General features: G+C 43.6%; 1 protein-coding gene and 1 long non-coding RNA gene across 6 annotated transcripts in view; one reads left to right on the top strand and one right to left on the bottom strand.

Annotated features, from left to right (window-relative positions):
* Window positions 1-17,080, bottom strand: part of LOC136010058 (uncharacterized) — a 32,182-nt gene extending 15,102 nt beyond the window's left edge. Inside the window, exons 1-3 of the long non-coding RNA XR_010610747.1 lie at window positions 16,906-17,080; window positions 13,741-13,823; window positions 2,628-2,746 (exon numbers count right to left, since the gene is read on the bottom strand). This is a non-coding gene — a long non-coding RNA (uncharacterized LOC136010058). The remainder of the gene's footprint in view (window positions 1-2,627; window positions 2,747-13,740; window positions 13,824-16,905) is intronic.
* The window catches only part of DUSP13B (dual specificity phosphatase 13B), a 140,824-nt gene that overhangs the window by 807 nt on the left and 116,699 nt on the right, over window positions 1-23,318 (top strand). The window contains exons 1-7 of one of the 5 annotated variants that reach the window (XR_010610746.1): window positions 1,306-1,352; window positions 2,301-2,500; window positions 4,769-4,866; window positions 5,607-5,635; window positions 18,332-18,536; window positions 19,659-19,879; window positions 21,000-22,179. Coding sequence is in view for 4 of the 5 variants with exons in the window: in XM_065670670.1 (XP_065526742.1) it covers window positions 18,379-18,536; window positions 19,659-19,879; window positions 21,000-21,226 (606 nt within the window). In the remaining variant the exon portion in view is untranslated. Of the gene's footprint in view, window positions 1-1,305; window positions 1,353-2,300; window positions 2,501-4,768; window positions 4,867-5,606; window positions 5,636-11,988; window positions 12,072-18,331; window positions 18,537-19,658; window positions 19,880-20,999; window positions 22,184-23,318 lie in introns of those variants that run through there. The other 4 variants (XM_065670669.1, XM_065670670.1, XM_065670672.1 and 1 more) reach the window with 4 other exon arrangements.

Below are 23,318 nucleotides of genomic sequence, written 5' to 3'. Positions count from 1 at the left end.
TGATTTGCAGTTGAAATTTATGACAAAAAAACATGTACAGTTATTCTGCTGAATATATGCTGTCTGCTGCATGACAGCCGACTTCACTGTTTGTTTCTCATACTTGTGCGGATGGTTGTTTTGCTCTGGAGCATGGAGAAAGCATGCAGTCACCTGCACTCAACATGCCTAGTACCAAATGTTATGTCAAAATGAGTTCTTTCCACCACCAGCAGGTTGCAAACTTGTTGAAATATGAATAATCAGTAATTCCTATATGAGAGAAGCAGGAGGAACTAATGACCCTTTGACTAATTAGACATTACAGGCTAATTGGTCATTATTTTAGCTATGAAAAAGCCAAGCCTAAAAATGAGCTAGATGACAGGGAAATTATCTCCGTTTACAAAACTTGGTTTTAGAAATTACAGCCTGCTCCCTAATCTCACTGTGTTTCTAATCAGAAGTGTGACATCCTGCAGATAAGCCATGTGAACAGCGGGTGGGTGGCTGCCCACTGGTAGGCAGTGGTGGGCACCCAGAAACACAGTTGTGCTGGTCTGGCCTGGGTGTGGAGGGGCAGAAGCTAGCAACATGCAATACTTCAGTGAACTGCCTTGGTGACGGGAGTGGGAAACCAACCTTCGCCTTTCCAGTTAAAGTAAACTTGTAACTATACTTGGAAATTAACTTTTTTACTTTAGTAGAACCATTTGCAGAAATAAGGATTTGCAGAATTGAGCCCAACAGGTAGTAAAAGCAAAGATTTAAGACTATAAAAATCACTGAAATTTTATTGTCTTAACACCATCATTTGATTGTAGACATTCTTGAAGTGCAGTTTTAAGACCTCCATTTAATCCCTGTGGGTATATATGTTCCAAATTATTCTTGGATGTTTATTCTCAATATCATTCTGTCTCTTAGGAAAAAAAAAAAAAAAAAGGTGGGGAAAAATGCACAGATAACACAGTGTGTACATGTAGTAAGGAAAAGATGAACTTCAAGAACATTCAGCTCTCAAGAATAAAAATGTAAACAGGCTTGTTTGCTAATGCAACAGCTGATGGCTAATATTGAGCTTAAGTACAATGAGTTACAGACTGCGATCACTGAAACTGGAAGTTTATCAAGTGCTATAGATAGAATTTTCTGTACTCTGCCAACATCAATAAGACAAATATGAACAGCACCTGAGAATAAGGTTTCATAGGCTCTTCCTGAGGGGGAGACGCAGAATAAAGAGGTTATTTGCATTTAGAGCCCAACCCAACTCTCAGTGAAGTCAATAAACAGAGGAAGCCTCTGCTACTGAGCAAACCCATGCCAACATCAGGACTTGTGCCAGAGCTAAAATAACCTGAAGCAGCACGGTAAATTGTCACTGCTTGTTTTTGTGGAACCAGTTAGGTGCAGTTTATATGGAGCTACCTGGAAATCAAAGTTTAGTCTAGAATTAATGCTGTATTTTATAAGAAATATTTCTCTTCATGACTTTATCAGAAATTCAGCTTTCTTTAAAGAAGTTAAATATCTCTTGTAAAATAAAGTACGGATGGCTGACTTTACGTGATGAATTTCATGTCTTTCATCCTAGAGGACTTTGAAGTGGTGAATGAACCAGTTATTAACTATTTGTCTGGCTGTCAGCTATTGCTGATACACAAGGCCAAGGCCTTTAATTAATTAATAAAACCCTGTGGGTTTGAAAAGTAAAATTTTTTAAAGTGATAGATAATAAGCATCTAAGAGAACAAGATGTAAAATATCCTGCAGAAATCAAACTTCATGCTGATCTTAAGCAGGCAGGTTTATCAACTGGAGTTTAGGCAGATTAGCAAGGCTAATACTGCTCAAAGAAACTACAAAAGAATCAAAGAATACTATTACAGGCTGACATAAAATGGTTACAGGCTATGCTAAAACCTGGGTGTGTTCTTTCAATATGCATATTTCAAGTCCAGTTGTAGGAGGACCTGAGCTACTTCATGAACTGAATTTCTGTAAGGTGTTTGGGCCAGTAATTCCCAATGACTTCATAGTCAGCTGGAGCCTGTAACACTTGTTAAAAATATTTAGGAAATTATAAGCAGAAAACTGTCTTTACATAAGTGAAATAACTTGAAATTTTGCATTTCCACATAATATTTTGCATATATTCAGCAATCACGACCTTGTACTTTTTTTTTACTACCTTACTCTTACACAGCATGTCTCAAGACATGGTGGATGCTGGGCTCTACAGACAGGAATACATTACAAGGTAACAAGAAACCTTGAATTGCTTTTTGTTGTGAGTTTTCATATATGATTCTCCACAGCTCCATAGCCCATAACAAGAAAGACCTGAAGAGGCTTGGTGTCACCCATGCATTGGATGCTGCATGCAGGGAAGCAAATGAGATCAAACATTTCACGGCCAAGAAATGCATTATGATGGAATACCTGCAGAGAACTTGATCGACTTTCACCTTGGTGCATGTTTCTGTACTGCCTCTGAGCGCATTCACAAGGCCAAATGGTGAGTCCCTCTCCTGGTGGTAAACCACTGCTCTTATGCAGCGCTTTCCTTAGGCAATCACAAATTACTTAAGCAGCATTAACTAAACCTCACTCAGCCACATGGGTAAGCCTAATTATCCACTTACAGACATTGTCTCCATTGGCAGGTGGTAGGACAGCAGGATTCTGAAAGATTAGGAGCAGCCAATGTCCAAATCAGTGGTAAGGATCACAGTGGTTTACTGGGAATCATCAGAATGTATTTCTGTAGCAGGAGAGAAGAAAAAAAAAATGCAATTATAAGAGGAAATGATGCTGTATTATCGAGAATGCGGAGAAAGTTCTGAGTTCTCAGCCAGAAACCACTGATTTCTTAAGTTTTTCAGTATTGATTCATCAGCATACACAACACAAAAATTGCTCCTTTCAGGTTTGAGAAACAGCCAAAAGCTGCAAAGAGCTATCATAGAGACATGCCAATTGGCCATTTAAAAAGCCTAATGGCATGTGTTTTCCACTCTTTCTGGACTTGGATCTCTAGTAACAAAAAGTGGTTCTTGATTTATGGAAGGATGAATGTAATACCCTGGAGGCTGCTTTATCTCAGCTGCTGTAAATTGGATCTCTCAGAGATGAGATGAGATGAGATGTGAATGAGGCAGAAGTATGGGCTTTGCAGCCTGTGACCATGGCATTATTCCATGCAGCCTGGAACAGCACTACATGTATTTATTTCTATTTTGAAGAGGATATCTTTGTTCATTGTATTCTTAGAAGAAGCAGATCTGCTTCCCTTGTGCTGGCTTACCTTATGATCTTCTGTTACTTTCCTCTAGGCAATGCTATCCAAAGAGTTCTCCAGTAGCGAGCAATTTTATCAAGCTGCAGGATTTACGTATCGAACTTAGATACAGTGTACACCTATGCAAGCTCTAAACTCTTATGTCATAAAAAAAGATCAAAGAAACAGGAAGGAACATCAGACAGACCATCTGAATATGAGATAAAGATGAAAGGAACATGACCTAAAGGCTCAAACCTAACTTTCCTCTCTGTTTAAGGGCTAGAAGGTGTCTAAATTCCATATGCTCCAGTCTCTCCTCAGTCATTTGGTTAATGAAGACAACAAAAGTGCTAGATACTACTCTAGGATACATTCCCAGTTTGTTGTCCATTCTGCTCAATAAAACACTTGGAACTCAGCACCAGAAGAAAACAGTTCCCTGTTTAAAGTTAAAGGTCTTAAAGATATCCCTTGCCATAAAAAGATGCTAACCTGTTTTGCTGCATTGGGATCAGCAAATGAAAAGGGAAAAAAATGTCATAGTCCAGCATGTACAAGAAGTCACCCACATGCGGGACAGAATTTTCCCACCCTGGTGACAATAGATGCTCAATGGCCAGGGACTTCCCAGAGGTAGCTTCTTCCTGCTATGCCCTCTGCCCAGCTCTGTCTAGCTTTATAAACCTGAGATTTATGGCAAATGTAATAAATTTTCAGCCATAAATTAGCCTTCATTTCATGCTCAGAATTCTTCATTCCCATCAAAATCTTTTTACACAAACACTGATCTGTCTCTCGCACTAATGAACACAGAATTAGCCAATTTCTTTACATTTACAGAGATATTTCACAAAGGAACTGGTCTTTCAACCCTACTCTGCTTCCTCAGAAGACAGGTTTCTCCCAGTACTCTTGTCTACTGACAGTGTCTCACAGAGGAAAGGGGATTGCAGAGATAAAATACTACTCAGACTCTTGAAATGACTGCCCAAATTGGCAAGTTAAACTAGATGACTCCATGGCAGGGAGGTTGGAACTAGATGATATCTAAAGGTCTTTTCCAACCCTAACTATTCTATGATTCTATGACCTTGGGGTAGTTCTCATCTCAGAGCAGGTCATCTTAGAGCTGTAAACCAATTGCAGTTTTAGACCGAAGTCCTAGACATGCAGAGGTAAATACCTGGGGAAAGTTGCTGGTGGCAATTCCAGTGTCTCAGCAGAACTATGTAGCATTTGCCCAGAGCTCATTTGCCACATGCATGCATTTCCATACAAAACAATGCAGTGCAACAGCAGAACACCAACACTGGGGCGAAAGTAATCCTTGGGGAAACTCCCACCAAAACCAGTGGTGCAACCCAGGGCTGAATTTGCCCTCCTATTTCTGAAAAGAGAAGCCTGCCAAGGACAGTATGGCCGAAAAGGCACACAGAGCTGGCAGACTCTCAAGTGTCAAAATAGAACCAACATCGCTGGCCACGTACATCTCGTGCTTTGCAGGCGAGACATAGACAAGAAAAGCAATCAAGTTGTCTGGTGGAAAAAGCAGCTTCCCAGGATCGCTCTAGCCATGGTGTAATTGTGATCAATCCACATTGGCAAGTACCAGCTTTCCATGTGTGTTTCACCTAATGCAGGCTGCCTGTGGAGAGCAGTGCAGGCAGGCTGATGCATGCTTGTTATCGCTGGCGTAAATATCTTTGCCTTGTGTTATTGTGGCACAAAGCAGCTGGACCATTTGAAAACCATTTAAAAAGCACTATAAAATTAGGGCTCCAGTGCTCTTATTTTATGACTTTCATGAGCAGCCATTGCCTGGAGAGAAATTATCCTCTTTATTTTCAAGGCTAAAGGTTCTTTTAACATTCATCAAAATCGAAGTGCACCCTTGATAACACATTGAGCTGTTACTTATCTCGTACAGATCTTTACCTTCTGCATAATATAATGTTCAAGATCTCAGTTCTTCACATACAACTCATTTCATTGTGTCTGCTGTTGTTTTCACCAAGCGAATTTGCATAGTTTCAGGAGGGACTGGCTGATGTCCTGAAACATATTCTTTCCATAATTCCTAATTCTTTTTTAATTTCTAAAACAATAGCCTGGAGTGTTTCTGTTACCAATCCTTCTATAAAAATGGTCAATTACCTCTTCTGGCAATGGATTTGCACAGACCAATTAAACACTGTAAGTGAGATTTTTTCAAGGGCATGAACAGTACTTAGGTGCATAACCTGATAAACTCTGCTTTCTGCCTTTGAAAAATCTCTCCCCCATGTATATATGTATAAAAAATCTTTCATAATTTTCCTTGTTTCTGCTCTTGTTTTCACAGACAGCTTCTTTACCAGACTCAGGAAAACGGTGAGTAAACCAATGTAGCATGACAAAATGCAAACAGTACAAAGGGAAAGCCATTCTCTTCAGAAATAAAAAAGAAGTGCAGCTATATTGAACATACTTAAAGCTCTGACTGAAGGGCTTAGGAAGAGATACTGCATGAAATCCTCAGCCACAGAGGTTGTGAGTGGGGAATAGTGAGACCCTGCACATCCTCTGTCCTGCAGCTCAGGAAAATCACTGTTTTTCTCTGTGTTGCTTAACCTGCCCTAGGTTTCTGTAAGAGACTGGTCCCCTTATTATTACCCAGACATCAAATACAGACTGATGATACAAATTTAGAAAGTCATAACCCTAGCTCTGTTCTCATGGTTCCCTCTTTGGCCAGGATTTTGTCTGTATTTCCTCTGGGGGTAGCAGGCTGCCTTCCTGTGCCAAAAGGTGGCATGCTTTCAGATCTCTTCAAGGGGGGGCTGATGGTGCTAATAGATCCCGCTGTGAAAGCAATGTGTAGCTATGTAGAGGAGCTGTAAAGTCAAGATGCAGCATCCTACGTGGAGGAGATGTAACCAGGCAGAAGGCAGGCTGTGTGTGCAAAGAGAGCCTCATCACCATGCCAGCACCTCTGCTAGCAGAGGGAGTTTGAATTTTTTAACCAGAGAGGTCTTGCCTGTCATCAGCCAGTTTCTGACTCATCAACAGGATGCTTAAGCTAACAGAGGGATGAGATGGAGTTACTTGATAATCACAATTGTTTATGATACTAGAAAGGCAAAAAATGGGACAGGCATGATCAACAGACATCTGTCACCATGGATAAAAAACTATAGTTGACATATAGTAAGTTAGGATAAGAAAGCACCTCAGCTCTACCACACATTTTTCTGTTCCAATAGTCAGAAAGTCAATAACCCCCTTCCTGTATCTGATGGTTGCAGAAGTAGAAAAAGGAGCCCAACTGAGCTAACATAGCTCTGGGCATTTCAGACCAGATTTGATCTTTTGGGTTAGGACCAACCTACCCAATCTCAGCCATTACTGCAGCAATGGTCAAGAGCAAGCAGCAGAAGAGAAAAGTTCAGTGCAGATCCCTCAAGCCTTGATCCAGCGCCACAACCACGATACATCACCTGTGCAGGAGCATCCTCCTTTCTGAGCTGACCTGCGCATTGTTCCCTCTCAGGTATATACACCTCACCCAGTAGAATAGAAATAGAAAATCCCTTTTACCCAGAACTTTCAGTTCCTGGGCAGCTCTGAATTTATCCTTGTTTTGTGGATAAACCTGTGCAGAACAGTTTCTTGCTATTGTCTTCACAAAAAAAAAAAAATAATAAAAATAGAATTAGCTGAAAGAGGAGCTTCTCCTTTCAAGCATGGAAGGGGAACAGCTGTCTATAGAGTGTTGCTAGCCCCATACACACATACCTACTAAGACCTCAACGTGTAAAGGGTATGTGCTTACTCGCCTCATGTCCAGAGCAGGATTAAGCATACCCTAGCACTGCTTTGACCTAGATGATCCATCGCTGGAAGCCTGGCAAAAGGACCCAGGTGGTAGGACGTCCTGGATGAGGCAGACTGAAAGCCATCTTGTGCTCTGCTAAACTTACCCATTTCAGGAAGGCTTAATCTATTTCTGAATAGCAGGTGGAACCCTGTAACTCACAGGTAGGCAGCCAAAGGGCAAAGAAAGATGCTGGACGTTGGCAGTGTTCTTGTGGTGTGACAGAAGCTGCAGAGCTTCTGTTCTTTCTTCACAAGATGAAGCTGATTCTGCTGCTAATTGCAGAACCCAGCTGGGTACAAAATCATTTTATCAAAAGCAGCAATATAAGAAACAGTACCTTAAAAAGCCAAGCTTTTTTCCCTGAGGGGAAAGGTGTGAGAGCACTGGGGCCTGTGTTAGCATCACCTCAAGGGACAAGAGTGTTCTTGCCCAGGTGATGGGTGTCTATATCATCAGTTGCTTTTCCTCATCATCAACAACAGCTGAAAGTTGCTTTAAATATTCTTCTTCTTCACTCTTGCTCCCTTGTCATTCTCCTCCTTGCTGCCACTGTGAAATGAATGTTGGTTCATACTGATGAATGTATTCCCAGCCTGGGAGGCACATGCTGGATATTTAGTGCCCATGTTGTTTCATTTGATATCTAGTTATGGATATTGTGAACACCTCATTCACAAGACGTGTGGAAAAGGTGGCAAGACAGGTTAGATCTGAAGGCCTGGCTAGTCAGTCATTCTCCATCAGCCCAGAGCAGAGTATAGGGGAAGGCAGCATAAGAAACAGGACAACTGTAGAGTGATTCTTCCCCTGTGTATCTTTCAGCTTTTAGACTTCAATAGCTTGGCTGCTTCGTAAACCTCATGGTACTTTTAATTACTGCAGAATGGGCAGAAGGGCTGCTCGTGGTACAAACCCCCCTAATTGCCCCCATCAGCTCCAGGGATGCTGGCACAGGCTGTGGGGCACAGAGAGAAAGGAGGCTGCAGCTTGGGTGAGGAAGCTGGCGCTTAGGCAGGACGCTCGCCGAAGCCGCATGCCCTCCCGTTTCCTGGAGGCACGGAGACACCTGGCGGGGAACGGCGGAGCGGCCGAGACCGCCACCGGGACCCCCAGCGTCCGCCCTGTGCTGCCGTTCGGAAACAAGGTTAATAAGCGCCCCACGACCTTTGCAAGTTCTCTTCAGCTTTCTCTCACCTTTCAGAGGATGCAAGGGGAGCTTTGCGCTAGATGGGGGAGAGGAGTCATGCCTTTGGTTAACTTAAAGTCCCTCCAGTGTGGATGCACTTTCCAAGAGAATTTCCGTTCTTACAGAGGGTTTATTTCTTTTAAGAAAAGTGTTTGAAGTAAAAGCAGCTGGGGAGAGAGCACGAACAGCATAGACTTCTCCATCCAAGCCCTCCTTTAGAGCCCCACAGCTCAGTCCTGGCAGTGGAAATATCCCCTCTGTGAGACCTATGTGACTGAAGGGTCAGCTTTCCCCTGGAGAACAGGCAGGAGAGACACTGTCTGAGGTGACAACTGGCCCAAAACCAGGCCAAACAGCACTGCGTAGATTAAAAATGAGCATTGTTACAAGCATTTCTTATACAGAGAACCTGCACAGGAAACGATACAGTGTCCATCGTTTGATATATACACGCAGGTCAATAGCAGTTTAATTTATCCAGTACATTTCACATTTATCGTCCATCCAGCCAGTGCAATTTCTTGTCTATCAGTAGCAGCTCCCTTTAAAGGCCAGCCATGAGTACACTATTTTTAAATCATTCAAGATTGCTTTCTTCTGCCATCTCCTGGCAATATGAAAAATCGCAGCCTTTCAGTAACAGCAGTGTTGCTGTGCTGGTCTAAGGCAGGGGTTGTCAGTGAAGGCAGTGCATAATAAGATCAGTTGATATAACTGGAAAAAATGTAACCTTTCTTGCATACTGAGAAACTCTTCTAATGATTCCAGCTCTAGCTGTTGATCTCGTAGCAGTGGTTCAGTGGTTATCCCAGACCAAAATGTTATGTTTCTTGAATGCCTCTAACAGCAAATGAGAGTTGGTAACATGTGAGGCTTTATCATTTTATATAACAGGACTTCATCAAGTACACCCTAAATATTTTGAGAAGAGCCCTTTTTGCCAGTTTTGCTCTCAGGTCTTTATAGCTTCTTGACAAAAGATATTTTTGTTTCCTATGAAACCACAGGAAGATCTCATCTGATTGATAGCCAAGTAAGGCTTTTTGTTCTACTGCAGCAGCTATTTCTATCTACCTGATGTCTCAATGCAAACATCACAAATCGTGCCAAAACACCTTGCATTATTTGCTTAACACTAAAACAAAACATTTTCAATATTTTGTTAAAAGCATATATAAGATTTATCTAAGACTAAATTTTAGTTCCTGGGATTTTTCCCCCCCTTTTCCTGCAATCACACAGAAGTTCTTTGTAAATGATGACTTGTAATCCCCACTCTCCTATCACAATAGCTTTTCCCACGTAGTTGTGCTAAAAATATGAAAATGATATATGATGATTCTATGAATTTTAAAAAAGGAAAAAAATCCAAAAGGAGAAAGCACCAATATTTTCACTTAAAATAGACTCAAAATTCAGAGCCAGTAAGAAAAACTACCCACAGAATTCTAGCCTGCAAAGACAACATGAATAAAAGCTGTTCAAAGCTTTGTTCATTTTCACTAGCACCAGCAAAAACGACTGCTTGGGATGCCAGGCGCTGGAGAGAAAGGATGTTGATGCTATTTATAGCTCATGGGTGGCTCCCACTACCGTTGTACCTGAGCAGCTCACAGTCCTTAATGTATTCCTGCTTACAGCAACTTTCTCAAGCAGAGAACAGCCTGCCCAGGGCTGAGCTGAAGGCACTGAGGTTTGCTTTGGGAAATGGGATCGTTGCACTTGCAGCCTGTTCCCAAACTGTCTATTATAAACCTCCTGCAGCAGGCACAGCCCCCAGCAAGGCTGCATCCCTCCCTGTTACCTCTCCTTGGGAGCCATGAGGCTGCTGCTTTGCTGGAGGCTCTTCCTCCCTCCACCACCCTACCAGCTTTGGCACCAGTCTACAGCCACACCAAGTCTCAGCAGGAAACAGCATCAGAAAAACAGCAGCATAAAACCTGACAACATAAAAGTGAAAGACCTTCCAAAAACTTCCTGGCACATAACAATCCTTGCTCCTGCTCAGCCTGACCTACTGCAAGACTCAGGGAGCATCAACTTGGTATCTGGGGAGTGAGTGGCGCAGCACCATGCTGCTGGCTCCTCACAGGGACAGCACAGCGGGGCCTGGTGGGGAAACTACTTCCCACCAGTTAGCAAAAGGCAGGACAAGCTCTCCCAGTGACCTTGGGACTGGATATTCCGTAGTGCAGCAACAGTATCCCCCCATCTGCCCTTGGCCCCTCATCCATCTCAGCCCAGAGAGGTGGCTGCACACACTGCTTTACCCACACCCCCCGATGAGCACCTACCTGGTTTACCTGGTACCCCAAAACCAGGGAGGAGCAACAGGAAAACCACCCCCACTTTTATTTCTTCAAATTCAAGATAAGGGCAAATAGTCATCAGAAACATAACTAAAAAGTTTGCAAGAGAAAGTAAACCTCAGTTCTAGGTTTTAATATCTTCTCTCAGCTGTTCTCATGCACCCCATCACTGGTCAACTCCTTTGAGACATACAATCATCCTACTTAAAATACAACTTAATTGAAAAACAAATTGTGATTTTAAAGTCAGCCAATAAAAAAAAAAGCCTAAAGAAAAACCAGTCCCCTCTGCCCCAGCCAAGCTGAGAATGTCCCTTGAAATCTCCGTGGATGTGCAGGAGAAAACCTTAAGTGACAAAACTGATCTTCCACTGCAGAGTTTTGAAGTCTTTCTGCACTTGATTCCACTGCAAAGAATTTGTACAGCTTTGTCAACCTCAGAAAGAGGTGCCTTGTTCGTATGTACCCTTTCAAGCGAGGCAAGGCAAGGAGAGCACTTCACTGCTTATGTTCACTTCGAGACAGACAGCTCGAAGACTGAGGATTATCAAAACCCCGTTACTCATGCCTTCAAATATTCTGAAATCCCACAAGCTTGACAGCATTTTCAATTTTGTATTGACAGCAGCAGTCAGACAAAAATAATTTGAGGAGTAAATCAAAGAGAACCCCCACCTCTTTAATCCACAGTCACACAAATCCATATTGCTTACAGAATGACAAGTGCTTTGGAGCCCCTTTTAATAGCAGTATGTTAACATCCTTGTTTGTCTTTCCTGAAGCTTGCAAGGCACCCCTTCCCCCCCTACGCTTCCCACCCCGAGTCTGGTCTTTTGGACGTAATTTGTATCAGAGCTGCTCATAACTCACTCCTATCGACAGCCTGTGACACGGCTGAAATCTCAGCACAGCGCTGGCTGTGACAGCACTCACTGAACTGTTATCAATATCAAGGTCACTTTGTTTTTCTTGCTCTTGCTGGAGCTCGTCTGCCCTGAGGGCATGGGCTGCCCAAGAAAGCTTTCTGTCTAAGCTGCTCACAAGTCACAGCCTCTCTGCTCCATTACTGGCGTTACATAAGATTAGAGTGAAGTTTCTACTATTAGAAGCAGTTAGCTGCGTGGTGATTGTGTGCTCTCCTGATATAGCATATAGCACAGTTATGGCTGCTGGCAGCAGGACTTAGAACTACAGCTATTTTTAATTCAGAGAGAAGCATGAGTGTAGTCGAGATGTATCACAAAACCCAGTATTTTTCCGGGGGGTGGAGGGGGAGGGTGTGTTAATTCCTATCTGTGGTACCCTGGACAAGAGGGCCCCAAAAGGGAATTATCATCATCCTAGGCTTGACAGATACTCACCGAGGAGTCGGAAATTATGGTAGGAGCCTGTGGAGGGCAGCGCTGGCTTGCTGGAGATGGTGCATTGACTAGCTCAGAAATATCAGCTGCTAAGGTAATACTTTTTTTCTATCTCCTTTGAATCTGAAAGCTGCAGATGTAAAAGCTGTCGTCCTGCCACAGCCATGGCCTGTCACTGCACGCAGGACTCCCCAGTTTTGCACTCACTGCTCCCATTTTTCAAGCATCCTTTCATGCAGCTTTAGCCCTGAGCCCTGTGCCTAAGCTGTGTGGCTCTTAAATGGGGCAGTTTGAGGGTTGGGGAGGTAGGGTGGGAGTGGGGGGCTGGAGGCAGCACAGACGTTCTCCCCCCTTGGAAAGACAGGGTCTTGGGAAAATAGGTGCAGATCCGTTACATTGCAAAGGAAAGGAAATGCTCTCCAGGAGCCACTCCCGTGAGCTGCAATAACATCCTCTCCCGTCACCTGGGACCTGCCTCACCATCGCTGGCTCTCCCAGCTATCTGAACCCCTGGCTGAGGCTGGTTACCCTCACCTGCTCTGCCCTCTGACTGCTTCTATTCCTGAAACAGCCTCGCATGTTCCTGCCATCTCCAGATGCGTGCAGCTCCCGTGGGGCAGCAGCAGGCTGCCTCTGCCCTGCAGCAGCTCCTCCAGCCCCACGAGCAGCCCTGTGTAGGGACTGTAGAGCTCATGGTAGAAGGATACGTTTGCTCTCCAGCCCAGCTCAGGCTCCTTGCAAGCAGAAGTTGGTACCTTCCAGCTCAGTTCGGAGGAGTCAGAGGGCCCCATCATAAATGTACAAGGCCGGATGTGAACAGAGGTGTCAGGAGGGAGACCAAGCAGTGAAGAGGTGTGAGGACTCAGATTTTCTCTCACCCAGTAAAACACGGCTGCCAGCATAGGGCAAGGGGCATCTGCAAGCTGAGCTGAGGGGGTAGCCACAGAGGAGGTGTGCAGGGCTGCTCCTGCTCCTCCTCGACGTTGTGGTTAAAGAGAGGGCTGTGTTTTCCAGAGCCCTCGATCTGGCATCTTTCCCAGGTAGTAAATTCTCTTAAAACCCAAACCAAACAGAGCTTTAATTGTACATTCTGCTTTTCTCTTCACTCTGCAATAATGGCAATGGCATTAATACAGTGCTGCATTGAACATGCACCCGCACTGAGGCCGAGGGACCGATTCTGCTTTCCATTATTCAGGGGCTCTGCCTCTGGTGAGGCAGATCAGTGTTTAAACAGCGAGCAGGAGCAATGAACTTCTACTGTTCCCTGCTGTTTGAGTGTGGGCAAAATAAAAGGCCATAATATATGATGCAGTCAGCCAAGAAAGTAATATTGCTCTGCCATGTGCACGGTCTACACTGAGACAAGTCCAGGATCTCATTTCTAAATTCCCATAGGTGCCTGATTTAAACCATCAGCCATAACCTGCTTCTCATTTTCAATACCACTTGGTATTAGAGCTGCAGTGAACTGCTGGTGAGAGATTCTAATTCCTGCAAACAAGCCCCTGTAGGCTTGCAAGGAAAACAGAGAGTTCCCCTCTCGGTTGCCTGCTAGGTTCCCATCTGGCTGTTTTAAACTTTGCTATTGCTTTTAAATGTGCCTGTTTCTGCACACGAGGCTTTCAGCTCTACCTCAGGAGACTCCTGGGTTCTCTTAGCATTGAATTCTGACCAAAATGTAGAGACATGGATTGGGTCTTCTTAATAAAAAGGAAGATCAGATTTCACATTACAGTATCTGAAAGATTAATTCCACTTACATGATCATTTCCCTGTGAACCACACTTCTTTCCATCTGGATTTTTCCATCAGGAGGACAAAGAGCCATAGTGTTAAGCACTACCTGGGAGAAAAGAGCAAGAAGTGTAAAAGATGAATGTAGAGATGCTTTTTGAGAGAAAAGAGAAGAAAAACAAGAGTAGATAGCAATTTCAAATGCATCCAAGAGGCTGATGCTTTTTTTTTTCTTTCTTTCTTTTTCTACATTAATTATATTTTGATCTCATGCTTTGGCATTTTGAACCATTTTGTTTGTCAGGCTTTGATTCGGGAAATTTAGGATATTTGACTGCAGGAGCTTTCTGTATCATGTTATTGTTAGCTGGTGTTCGTGCTATTGTAGTAACCACAGGTCCAGCCAAAATTAGTGCCCTGCTGTGCCCAAGGCTGTCAATAATCTCATGTAAGACCTTGTTATTGAAAGATGCCTGTTCCTATCCAAGCTATCATTAGAGCCACAAGCAGAGCTGTGCCAGCTAGGAAAAGGGATAGAGGAAAGATGACTTGGGGCCTAACTAATGCCCTGCCACTGCCTCCTCTTCAGACAGTCACTAACATCTCTATAGCCCAGTTCAGTCTTCAGCAGACAAGGTAACAAGCACCGCAAAATGGTGAGAGGCTTTGCACCTGATACAGAAGTGAAACTTAGGGCTAGGCAAATAGGTGGCTGCTCAGTTAGTTTGTGTTCATTTTTAGTTAAACAAAACATGTTTTTCTCAACCAGGAACAAGCCACTTTATCTTGTTGTAATATTTTAATAGATTTTACACAATGCTGAAGTAAAATTCCAAAACAGAAGTAACTTTGAATAGAAAACCAAAAATGGTCATTTTTATTGAACTATTTCAAACCTACAATGCTGGAGTGTTTGCTTTTTCACAGAACTTTGCTGAGTTTTCTTTCACTGGAATCTGCAAATGCAACACGAATCTGTTAAATGCTTTAGCCAATTGAAGTCAGTGGGGGTTGTGTGGTTGCTTCTTTTCTTCGCCAGAAAAATATTCAGTAGAAAACAGCAATTGTTTCCAGTGTAGGAAAAAAAGCCTTGCAGACTGTAGCATTCAAGTGGTGGGTAATAATCAGGAGATACAAAGCTTAACTAGGATGTTGTAGACGAGGCCCCAGAATGGCACAGCTGCATGCAAACAAGGGTGCAGACTCACCCACAGCCCTTCCTGCATGTTCCTGCTGCTCAGCAATGCCAGCACCACAGTTGCCTGTGCCTCCAGCCTGGCTCTCATGCCCACTAGGGAAATTCAAGCCCCTGTGACTCAGGCTCCACACCTCAGAAATGAGTCTGAGCAGGCCCTGCCCATTTGGGGTGCAGTTTGGGAACTGATGTGTAATGACAGAGCTGTTTTAAAGCTTGCACTACCTTGTATTCTCCCAGGGAAGCAAAGAGGTTAATACATCTGGATTGCCCTTAAAATCCCTATCCAGTCTCAAATGCCTACTATAGGTAGAAGGCTTTATTTTATTGTTTTGTTTCCTGTTGTTTTGTTTTTAACCAGAAAAAAAAAAAAAAAAAAAAGGAAAGATGGAAAGAAACAATCTAATGAGATGGTCCTTAGGTACTTCCAGGCTACAGTTTAAAATACAAGTAATCCTATCGAACTTGCATGGTTTAGTTCTCTGCAGAAACATTATTGACCTTGTAATATAGAATTATTTCTCCCCCACCCAGTTACAGGGACTCCTGCCCTGCTGCAGCCACTGGCTCTTTCCAACTTGAGCAGCTTCTAGGAGCCACCCGGGGGGAGAAGCTTAGAGAAATGTAATCAGTGGCAGCACTTTTGCTAGCTTTGCAGTATCTTACAGTGGAAGCGGGGGGGGGGGGGAGGGAACACACGACCGGACGACACACGACACCTCTAGCAAAGTCCCTGGCCTTCAATTAAAAAATTCATATTACTTTCCTCATTAGTCCAATCATCTGGTATAGCTATTTCCAAGCTTAGCCCAAAGGCCCGGCAGAGCAATTCAATTTCAAAGCCAGTGCAACACAGGACTGAGCGGTGTGCTTGGGAGGAGCTATGCTTCTTGGTGTTGACATGAGGAGCTCACTTGTCTGGCATTAGTCATGTGAAGCGAATGATGTTGACACACTTTTTGGAAAGAGGACTGCTGAATGAAAGGGAGCTCTGTTGCAAAACACCTCCCTGGCTACAAAGGCTGGAGTTGCCTGCTAATTTTCACCGGCACCAAAACGACTCAATTCTTGGAGAACCTCCTCAAAGTCAGGTCTCAAACAAAAGGCTTCGCAATGTAATTCTCTCTGCTAATCATCCCTTTCCCTCTCTCTGCTAATCATCTCCGTTACTATAACTAGCTGACAGGTTGCAACAGAAGTTTAAAGAAGCGGGGGCTAGGAGAACTGCAAGTTTAGTATCCGTCTGCTTACCTCCACAACTTCAGCCTTTAAACATCTGCAGCAACTGAGAGTCAACCACACTCCTTGAAAATGAGCCTGTGGTCTTACGAATCTCCTGATGTAGAAACTTTATTTATTATCTTTTTCTTGGTTTCCTTTTGCTACTTCAGCTTAATGTTCTGTGTCGGTGAAAGTACAAACAGGTCATCATGACAATGCTGGCAGTAGCTCTTGAGCACAGTGCATGACTTCTGCTGCAGGGCAGTAAAACTTGTAGGGCAAGGCACAGTACCTTTTCCTGCACTGTTCTTCATACTAATCTGTGCTGGGATTGCACAACATACTCTTTTACCAAAGCTTTTGGTGTTACGTTATATGCCCTGAAAAATTCGTAGGCTTTTACCCATGTAGTGCTCTATACTTCCCTGCTGTTCTTTTCCTTCATCATTAAAAGTAAAACCAGTCAGGTTTTTTCCATCTCTCCCATCATTTTTATTGTGATTTTCATATTTTCCTTATTAAGTAGTTACCCTAGGGAGACTTCCTTTTTACTGGAACATACAAAAAAAGCTGTAAGTGCTCTTAACATTTCTGGGGAGGAGGAGGGAGAAAGGGGCAGAGGAAGCAAATTTAGGCTGAGGTCACAGAAATATATATGGTGTGTTCAGTAATATGCCTTGCATCATCTCTACTTCTTTTTCCATAAGCAACAAGATATTTTCCCTTGCTCTCTGCCTACTCCCCAAATCAACATAAGCTGTTAAAAATAAGGTACCTGGCTGTTTGGAGCAATCTCCATCTGGCAGCTGCTGCTGCTGGGCAGGGGTCGGACTAGATGACTTCTGAAGGTCCCATCTGCACTTGTTCTCTAGAATTGCTGGGAAAATAAAGTCAAACTCTAGATGCAGGCATTCAAGTGCTATAGCAAAAGTTGATGCCATGTCAGAATAAACTGGCCACCTCGCTTTGGGAAGAGTTCTATTATGGCCTTAATGCCAACAAGCAACCAACCAAAGTTCATCAGTATTCTCTGGGGGTGAGAACAGCAATTCAGGATAATGAGAAATGCTTGTGAAGTCTCAGGGAAGGGACCACTTAGATATCTTTGAACTCTTGCTCTTAACTGAAGCTCTGCTTTAGGCTGGACTGACTAGCCTGAGCTTCCTCTGTCTAAACCAATAAACAACATTGCAAAAGGGATATCTGCCTTCTACTGCATGATCTCTATGGGAACAAAGCTGTATGGGGTCCTAGATGGGATTCTCAACAGGGCAACAAAGCCAGAACTTTCAGCTCTATAATTTCCCAGAACTGAGATGCTCTTTTTTCTCACATCCTAGGTAAGGACCATAACCCTCATATGAGAGAAACAGCATTTCTCTGGAGGCAAACAGCTATCAAATTATTTATACAAAGTAGAACAGCTCCCAGAGGAGAGACTGAGACAGACAGATGCAAGCATACCAGTATAGCTGAGTGTTCAGGGGTATTCACCTGAGAGACAGAAAAAACTAGTTCAAGTTTTGTCCATTTATATATGTGCAGACACATACATAGATATGCAAATATGCATGTGAAAATCCATTTATATGTATACACGTATGCATATATACATGCTAAATACACCCCATAAATGAAAGAAAACTGTATGCACATACATTTGATATATGTATATATATACACTATATGAATATATGTCTTGCATGCACATCATAAGATTTCCACCTTGGCTCTAGGAGCTGTGTAAGTATAAGTCAGTCCAATGGTTCATTCTTTCAGAAACTTCCAGTTTTAACTAACCAGAATCAAGTGTACACAAACACTTTGGTAACTGTCCAACATGAAGTATGAGAGCTTTCCTGCACACAGTCATCAGTGCTATAGTAACAGAAATAATACCTGCACCTACGAGGTTTATCCAGTGCTGCATTTTGGTGGCACAGGATGTTCTTTTTCAACAGAATTACTTGTCAAGAAATTAAATCATATCATCTGCTGCTGCTGCTTTCTCAGGGGATGAGTTACATGCCTGTAATCCCACCACAGAGTCAGGCCTGCTCTCTGGATGCTTTTAGCAACACCTGCAGGCCCTGCTACACACACTAGTTAGAATAATGTAATGCTATTTGGAGGGTAATGGGCAGGACTACTTTCTAGGGAATATTATTTCTGTATGGAAATCTCCTCTTAATTCATTTCAGAAAAGCCGTCTCTGATATAGCCCAAGTGTGTGCAAGAGAGCAGCCAGATGCTTCACACCAGAGACTCTTCATCTCCAACCAGCAGTGCAGGGAGCACTTCCTATGAAACACCAGCGCTATCAGACCTCCAGCGGCTCTTTTGGTTTAGAGGAGGGTCTGATAATCATGTGGACCAAGTCTGGCCAAATATTTACCTAGGAGATGCGTAAGAACCTATGGTCCTGTTGTTGAACTATTATTGGTCCGTGGGAGAGGGAGGAAGGGGTGTGGTACATTGGGGAGCTGCTTTTGGGTCTGCAGGAATGTTTTTGCTATGCAGGCTTCCAAAACTGGTAACAGAAGGAGTTTGCATGTCACAAAAAACATGACATACAAAATGGTGTCATACTCACTGTGCGTCTGAATGGGGTTTTCCATATTCTGTGTACTGCAGGGGATTTGGCAGGGTAAGAATTGTTTGTATTCTAGACAAAAGTCTTAAAGAACCCATCTCAAATTGGTGTAAACTCTGAAATGCACTATCTATCTACCCTGGAAACTGTGCTCTAAGATTGCAGATGAGGATAGTAGCCCTTACATTTAAATAGGAGTAGCAGGATCAGCAGCCAGATGGAAGAGAGCTTAAAGGAATTATATAATAGGGATTTTTCCGGTTGAAACCCAAACTTTCTTTCAAGGATGGTAAAACTGAAAATATCAAACAGGAATTCTCATGCAAATACCTTATTCTTGCAACAGCTGCCATTTATTGCCATTTGTTGCTATTTGGATTGCTGCAGATTACATAGCTCATCAGCTTATTTTTTCCCAATTCCTCCTCCTTGTGAATTTGTTACTTATGGATCACGGTTCTGTGCAATAACTTTAGTACCAGTTCATGTTGGGCAGGGGAGAGAACCTGGCTGGTAAACATGATGTGATGCAGCCACTTCATTTCTGAACCAGGAATGACGTGCTGCTGCATCTGTTCTCACCCTTGTGACCCATGCACACTATGAATGAGAGATTAGAACCTGCTAAACAACTGTTTTCAGGAAAATCTCAACCACTTTATACATTAAGCCATGTTCCCAGGAACTACCTGCTGGGAGGCATTTTCTTAACTAACAGTACCCACTGGCAAGTCCGTGTTCTTGCTCCTCTCCACACCACCATACCATGATTTTCAAGAGTGAAGCCCTATATGGGCTTCTCAAAATCTGCTACTCCGTGAGCAAGATGCAGTTCCTGTATCCTTCCCTAGTGGGAGCAGGCACTAACTTTAAACCATGCTATGTTAGCAGGATGTTAGGAGTGTTGCCAATGAGCTCTTCGCGTCTTTAAACAGGTGGGCTGCTAGGAGCAAAACTACTCTTCAAAGCCTCAACATTACTCATATCCTTAATGCAGCAGATGGGCCATATAACATCAACACAGGAGCCAAATATTACGAAGATCTGCAAATAGAGTACTATGGAATAGAAGCATTTGATGATCCTTCCTTTAATTTAAGTATCTTTTTCTACGATGCTGCCAATTTCATCAGCAAAGCCTTAAACACCTCAGGAGGTAAGAGGGAGGCAAAGAAGCTCTGGGAGGAAGTTTCAACACGAGCCAAATGGCATCTCAGTGCAGTAACAGGCAGCCAGCAAAGCTCAGATTCAGCCCACAGTTCAAGACTACACAAGCAGAACCGCCACGTGCAGGGTGGGAGAAGGGTGCCTGTGCCACACACTGCAGAGAAGGTGGCCATGGCCAGGCCCTGGAGAGCTGGGGAAGGCTGGCTGCCCCAAGCCCAGCATGATGGGAGGAAGTGAGAGGCAAGGACAGAGGTTATGGCACTGTGGGCGCTCTCCCACCTGCCCAATTCCTGCAGGAACTGGCAGGATCCATGTGCCTCCACATGCACCTCACACCCTGGCAGGAGCTTCAGCCTGGCCCCACGTAGTGCAGCCCTGCTCTTGCTCCTGATGCACACAGATGGGAGCAGTGGCACTCAGATGAGAGCAGCAGCACTTCAGCGCTGGCTTAAATGCTTCACATGCTTAAGTGCTTCACAGAATTGGAGCTTTATTCAGGCTGTCTATTAAGCTAGAGAAGCAGCAGCAGTTAATGAACTAAGTAAAAAACTACGAGCCTGACCCGCAGCCTGCTGAATTTTTGTCAGCAGAGTTTGGATTATGGCTTAGTTATCATAATTTCCATTTGTTCCAGAGTTTGCTCCGACTCTGACTGGCTGCGAGATCTGCTGCTTTCACTAGAGTGCTTTATTAAATCCCCAGTTATAGCTCACACTGGGCTGCTGAGATACAGTAAATTATGAGCCCGTTTTCACAGGCAGACTATCCTACAGAGTTTATGGGACTTGTCAGTGATCACAGCCAGGGCTGGGCCAAAATTTTCTGCCAGAACTGTTGGAGGGTTTTTTTCCCCACAGAAAACTGCGCTAACAAGTTTAGTCACAGAAAGCTTCTCCTTCCACAGAAAATTCCAGCTATTTTAATCTGAGGCCTAAATTAGATGCATGAGGTCAGTATGAATTGCCTAAGATGTATGGCATGATTTTATGCTAATCCTCCCTGAGTATCCACTAATTGTCGCTGTTGTTTTCCGGTGTTTCTAGTGCTTTTTGTCCTTGCTTTAGAAATGCTAAGGCCACTCACCTGCTCTGCCTCTTTTGTTTTGGCAGGTAAGGTGTTTGTGCATTGTGCCATGGGGGTGAGCCGCTCAGCATCTTTAGTGCTTGCCTTCTTAATGATCCGTGAAAACATGACAATCGTGGATGCTCTGAAAACAGTGAGTGCTCACAGAGACATCTGCCCAAATCCAGGGTTCCTCAGCCAGCTCCGGGACTTGGACATTAAACTGAACCAAGAGAGGAACGGAACCAGAGCATCTGCTACCAAAGAGCTGTAAGAGAGCATTGCTGAGAGGACAAATGTTACTGGAGTTTCCTGTATTTCTTTTTAATGAATTGCATCTGTAAATTGAGGATGAAAGTTTATGATACACCAGAATGCATGTTATTACTGAAAGTAGATTTTACTTGATCTGTCCATTTTGCAAAGCCTTCCAAGATTATACTTACGATTGGTTGTGTATTGCATCCTTCACTCTCCACCTTAAAACATTGCTCTCTGCTGGTAAAAAAAAAAAAAAAAAAAAAAAAAAAGAGAAAGAAAAAGATATCAGGTTCCACTTCAGAAATAGCTGTGTTTCAGCAACTAGTAAAGCTCATATCATTTTATGAAGTGTTAGGCTATTTGAGGTGAAAGATGCCATATTATTTATGCTATGATAATGCTTAGAAGTTTTCTTCTGAATGAGCCCCCCCAACCCTTTGCTCCCCATATCTAAGATGGTTGGTATTTTGAGACTTGAGTCTGGTACTGCTTAGTTCTTGCTTTTACAATTGGTGGAGCCCCCGAGTTAGTGGTAAGAAGCTGTTTAAAGGCAGAGCAGCTGGGAAGCAACACAAGCCACTCTAAGAAATTATTCTAGGTCTCCCTATAGTCTTTTTCCTTTGACTGTTCATCAGTTTGGATTTGGGATTTTGGGTTGGTTTTGTTTGTTTGGTTGGTTGGTTGGTTTTTTTCTTCTTCTATGAAAATGCCTTTTTTTGAGAAACCATTCAAATATTGCTCATCTTTCCTGGTAAAAATCATCCAGGAGATGGAGATGTTGTGGAAAATGCATCCAAAGACAAAGAAGGTGGGTTCCCAGCTGAGGCTCCAAACAGCTGCATGGGCAGTGGGAGTGGGTGCAGAAAAGCATATGACAACAAGTTTGAATCTAGCCCAGATTTGTCTGACAGTCCAACATTCTAAAACTTGGGATTTTCTTTCCCCAGAATAAAGGTCATTAACATTGCAACATCGTGTTCTGTGGCATTTGCTTTTGGGAGGGGACTCGAGTGAAAACTGAAGGGACACAGAAATGGCAAGGGAGGTGCTGACAGGCATCAGGCTTTCATCTTTGTGTCTCTGGGCCACCATAAAAGCACTCAATAGCTACTGTCATCTGATGGATCAGTGCTGCCTGGAAACTATGTGAAGCACATCTGGCTCTTGGTTCCCAGTGGACAAACACTCGCAGCACAAAGCCAACTGAGGGACTGCAGTTGTTTGCATTCCTAGTACCAAATTCAGGAATGCAGAGGCATGCATACTCCCCACCGTGTGAGCTGGCTAGTCAAGAAGAGCGCAGCAACGAGTGAAAATGTTCCTTGCCATTCCTAGTGCTGTCTACAAGGCAAATTTTTACCTTCAGGACAGACGACTCAGCACCTTTTATAATGCTTTTTTGGCAATATCTACATCTGCCATACGGGCCAGGCTATAGGAGCGGGAGCACAAGGCAGAGCATGCGGCACTGAGGACCTAACCCTCACTCTGAGGCTGCATCTCAGAAAGTTTTGCTTTGGACTAACCCTATGGACTGGACATCCCTGAGCAGCGGGACAGCAGTGCTGGAGCACTTCTTTGCTTTAGTTCCATGCATAAGGAAACCCGCCCATGAGCTCCCAAGGGTGGCTCTGCAAGGCCAACAAAACCACAGCAAATAGGGATGGTCAGCTTAATAGTATGCTTGAGACCCAAATCAAAACTTAACATATGTGTCTCAGTTACCAATTAATTCTGAGAATCTGATTTCAGCTTACAGAACAAGCTGGGGAAAAAAACCAATGAAACAAAAACCGGTGGATGTGGCTATGGGTCTGCCCCAGCCTTGAGCACAGGAACCCTACCCTATTTCCTTGTGCTTCTCACTGTAGGAAAGCTCCCCTTGCCTTTAGCAGCAGCAGAACTGAGGCCCACCAGGCATTTTCAGCGGTAGGGCGAAAGGCACTGCTGAAGATGCTGTGGGTACAAGAGTACATGCAAATTAAACACATTTCACGCGATAAAAACGCGGGTTGTTGGAAAACCTGCATGTTTCTCCGACGATAAATCGCTGTGAAGACTGCAGAATAACACACAGAGCGTGGTGCCTCACGCTGCGGGGGGAC

This window comes from Lathamus discolor, chromosome 3 (genome assembly GCF_037157495.1).
Source record: "Lathamus discolor isolate bLatDis1 chromosome 3, bLatDis1.hap1, whole genome shotgun sequence".
NCBI lineage: Eukaryota > Metazoa > Chordata > Aves > Psittaciformes > Psittacidae > Lathamus > Lathamus discolor.
Note: the sequence above shows the minus strand (reverse complement) of the source record. Positions and strands in the feature narration are given on the sequence as shown.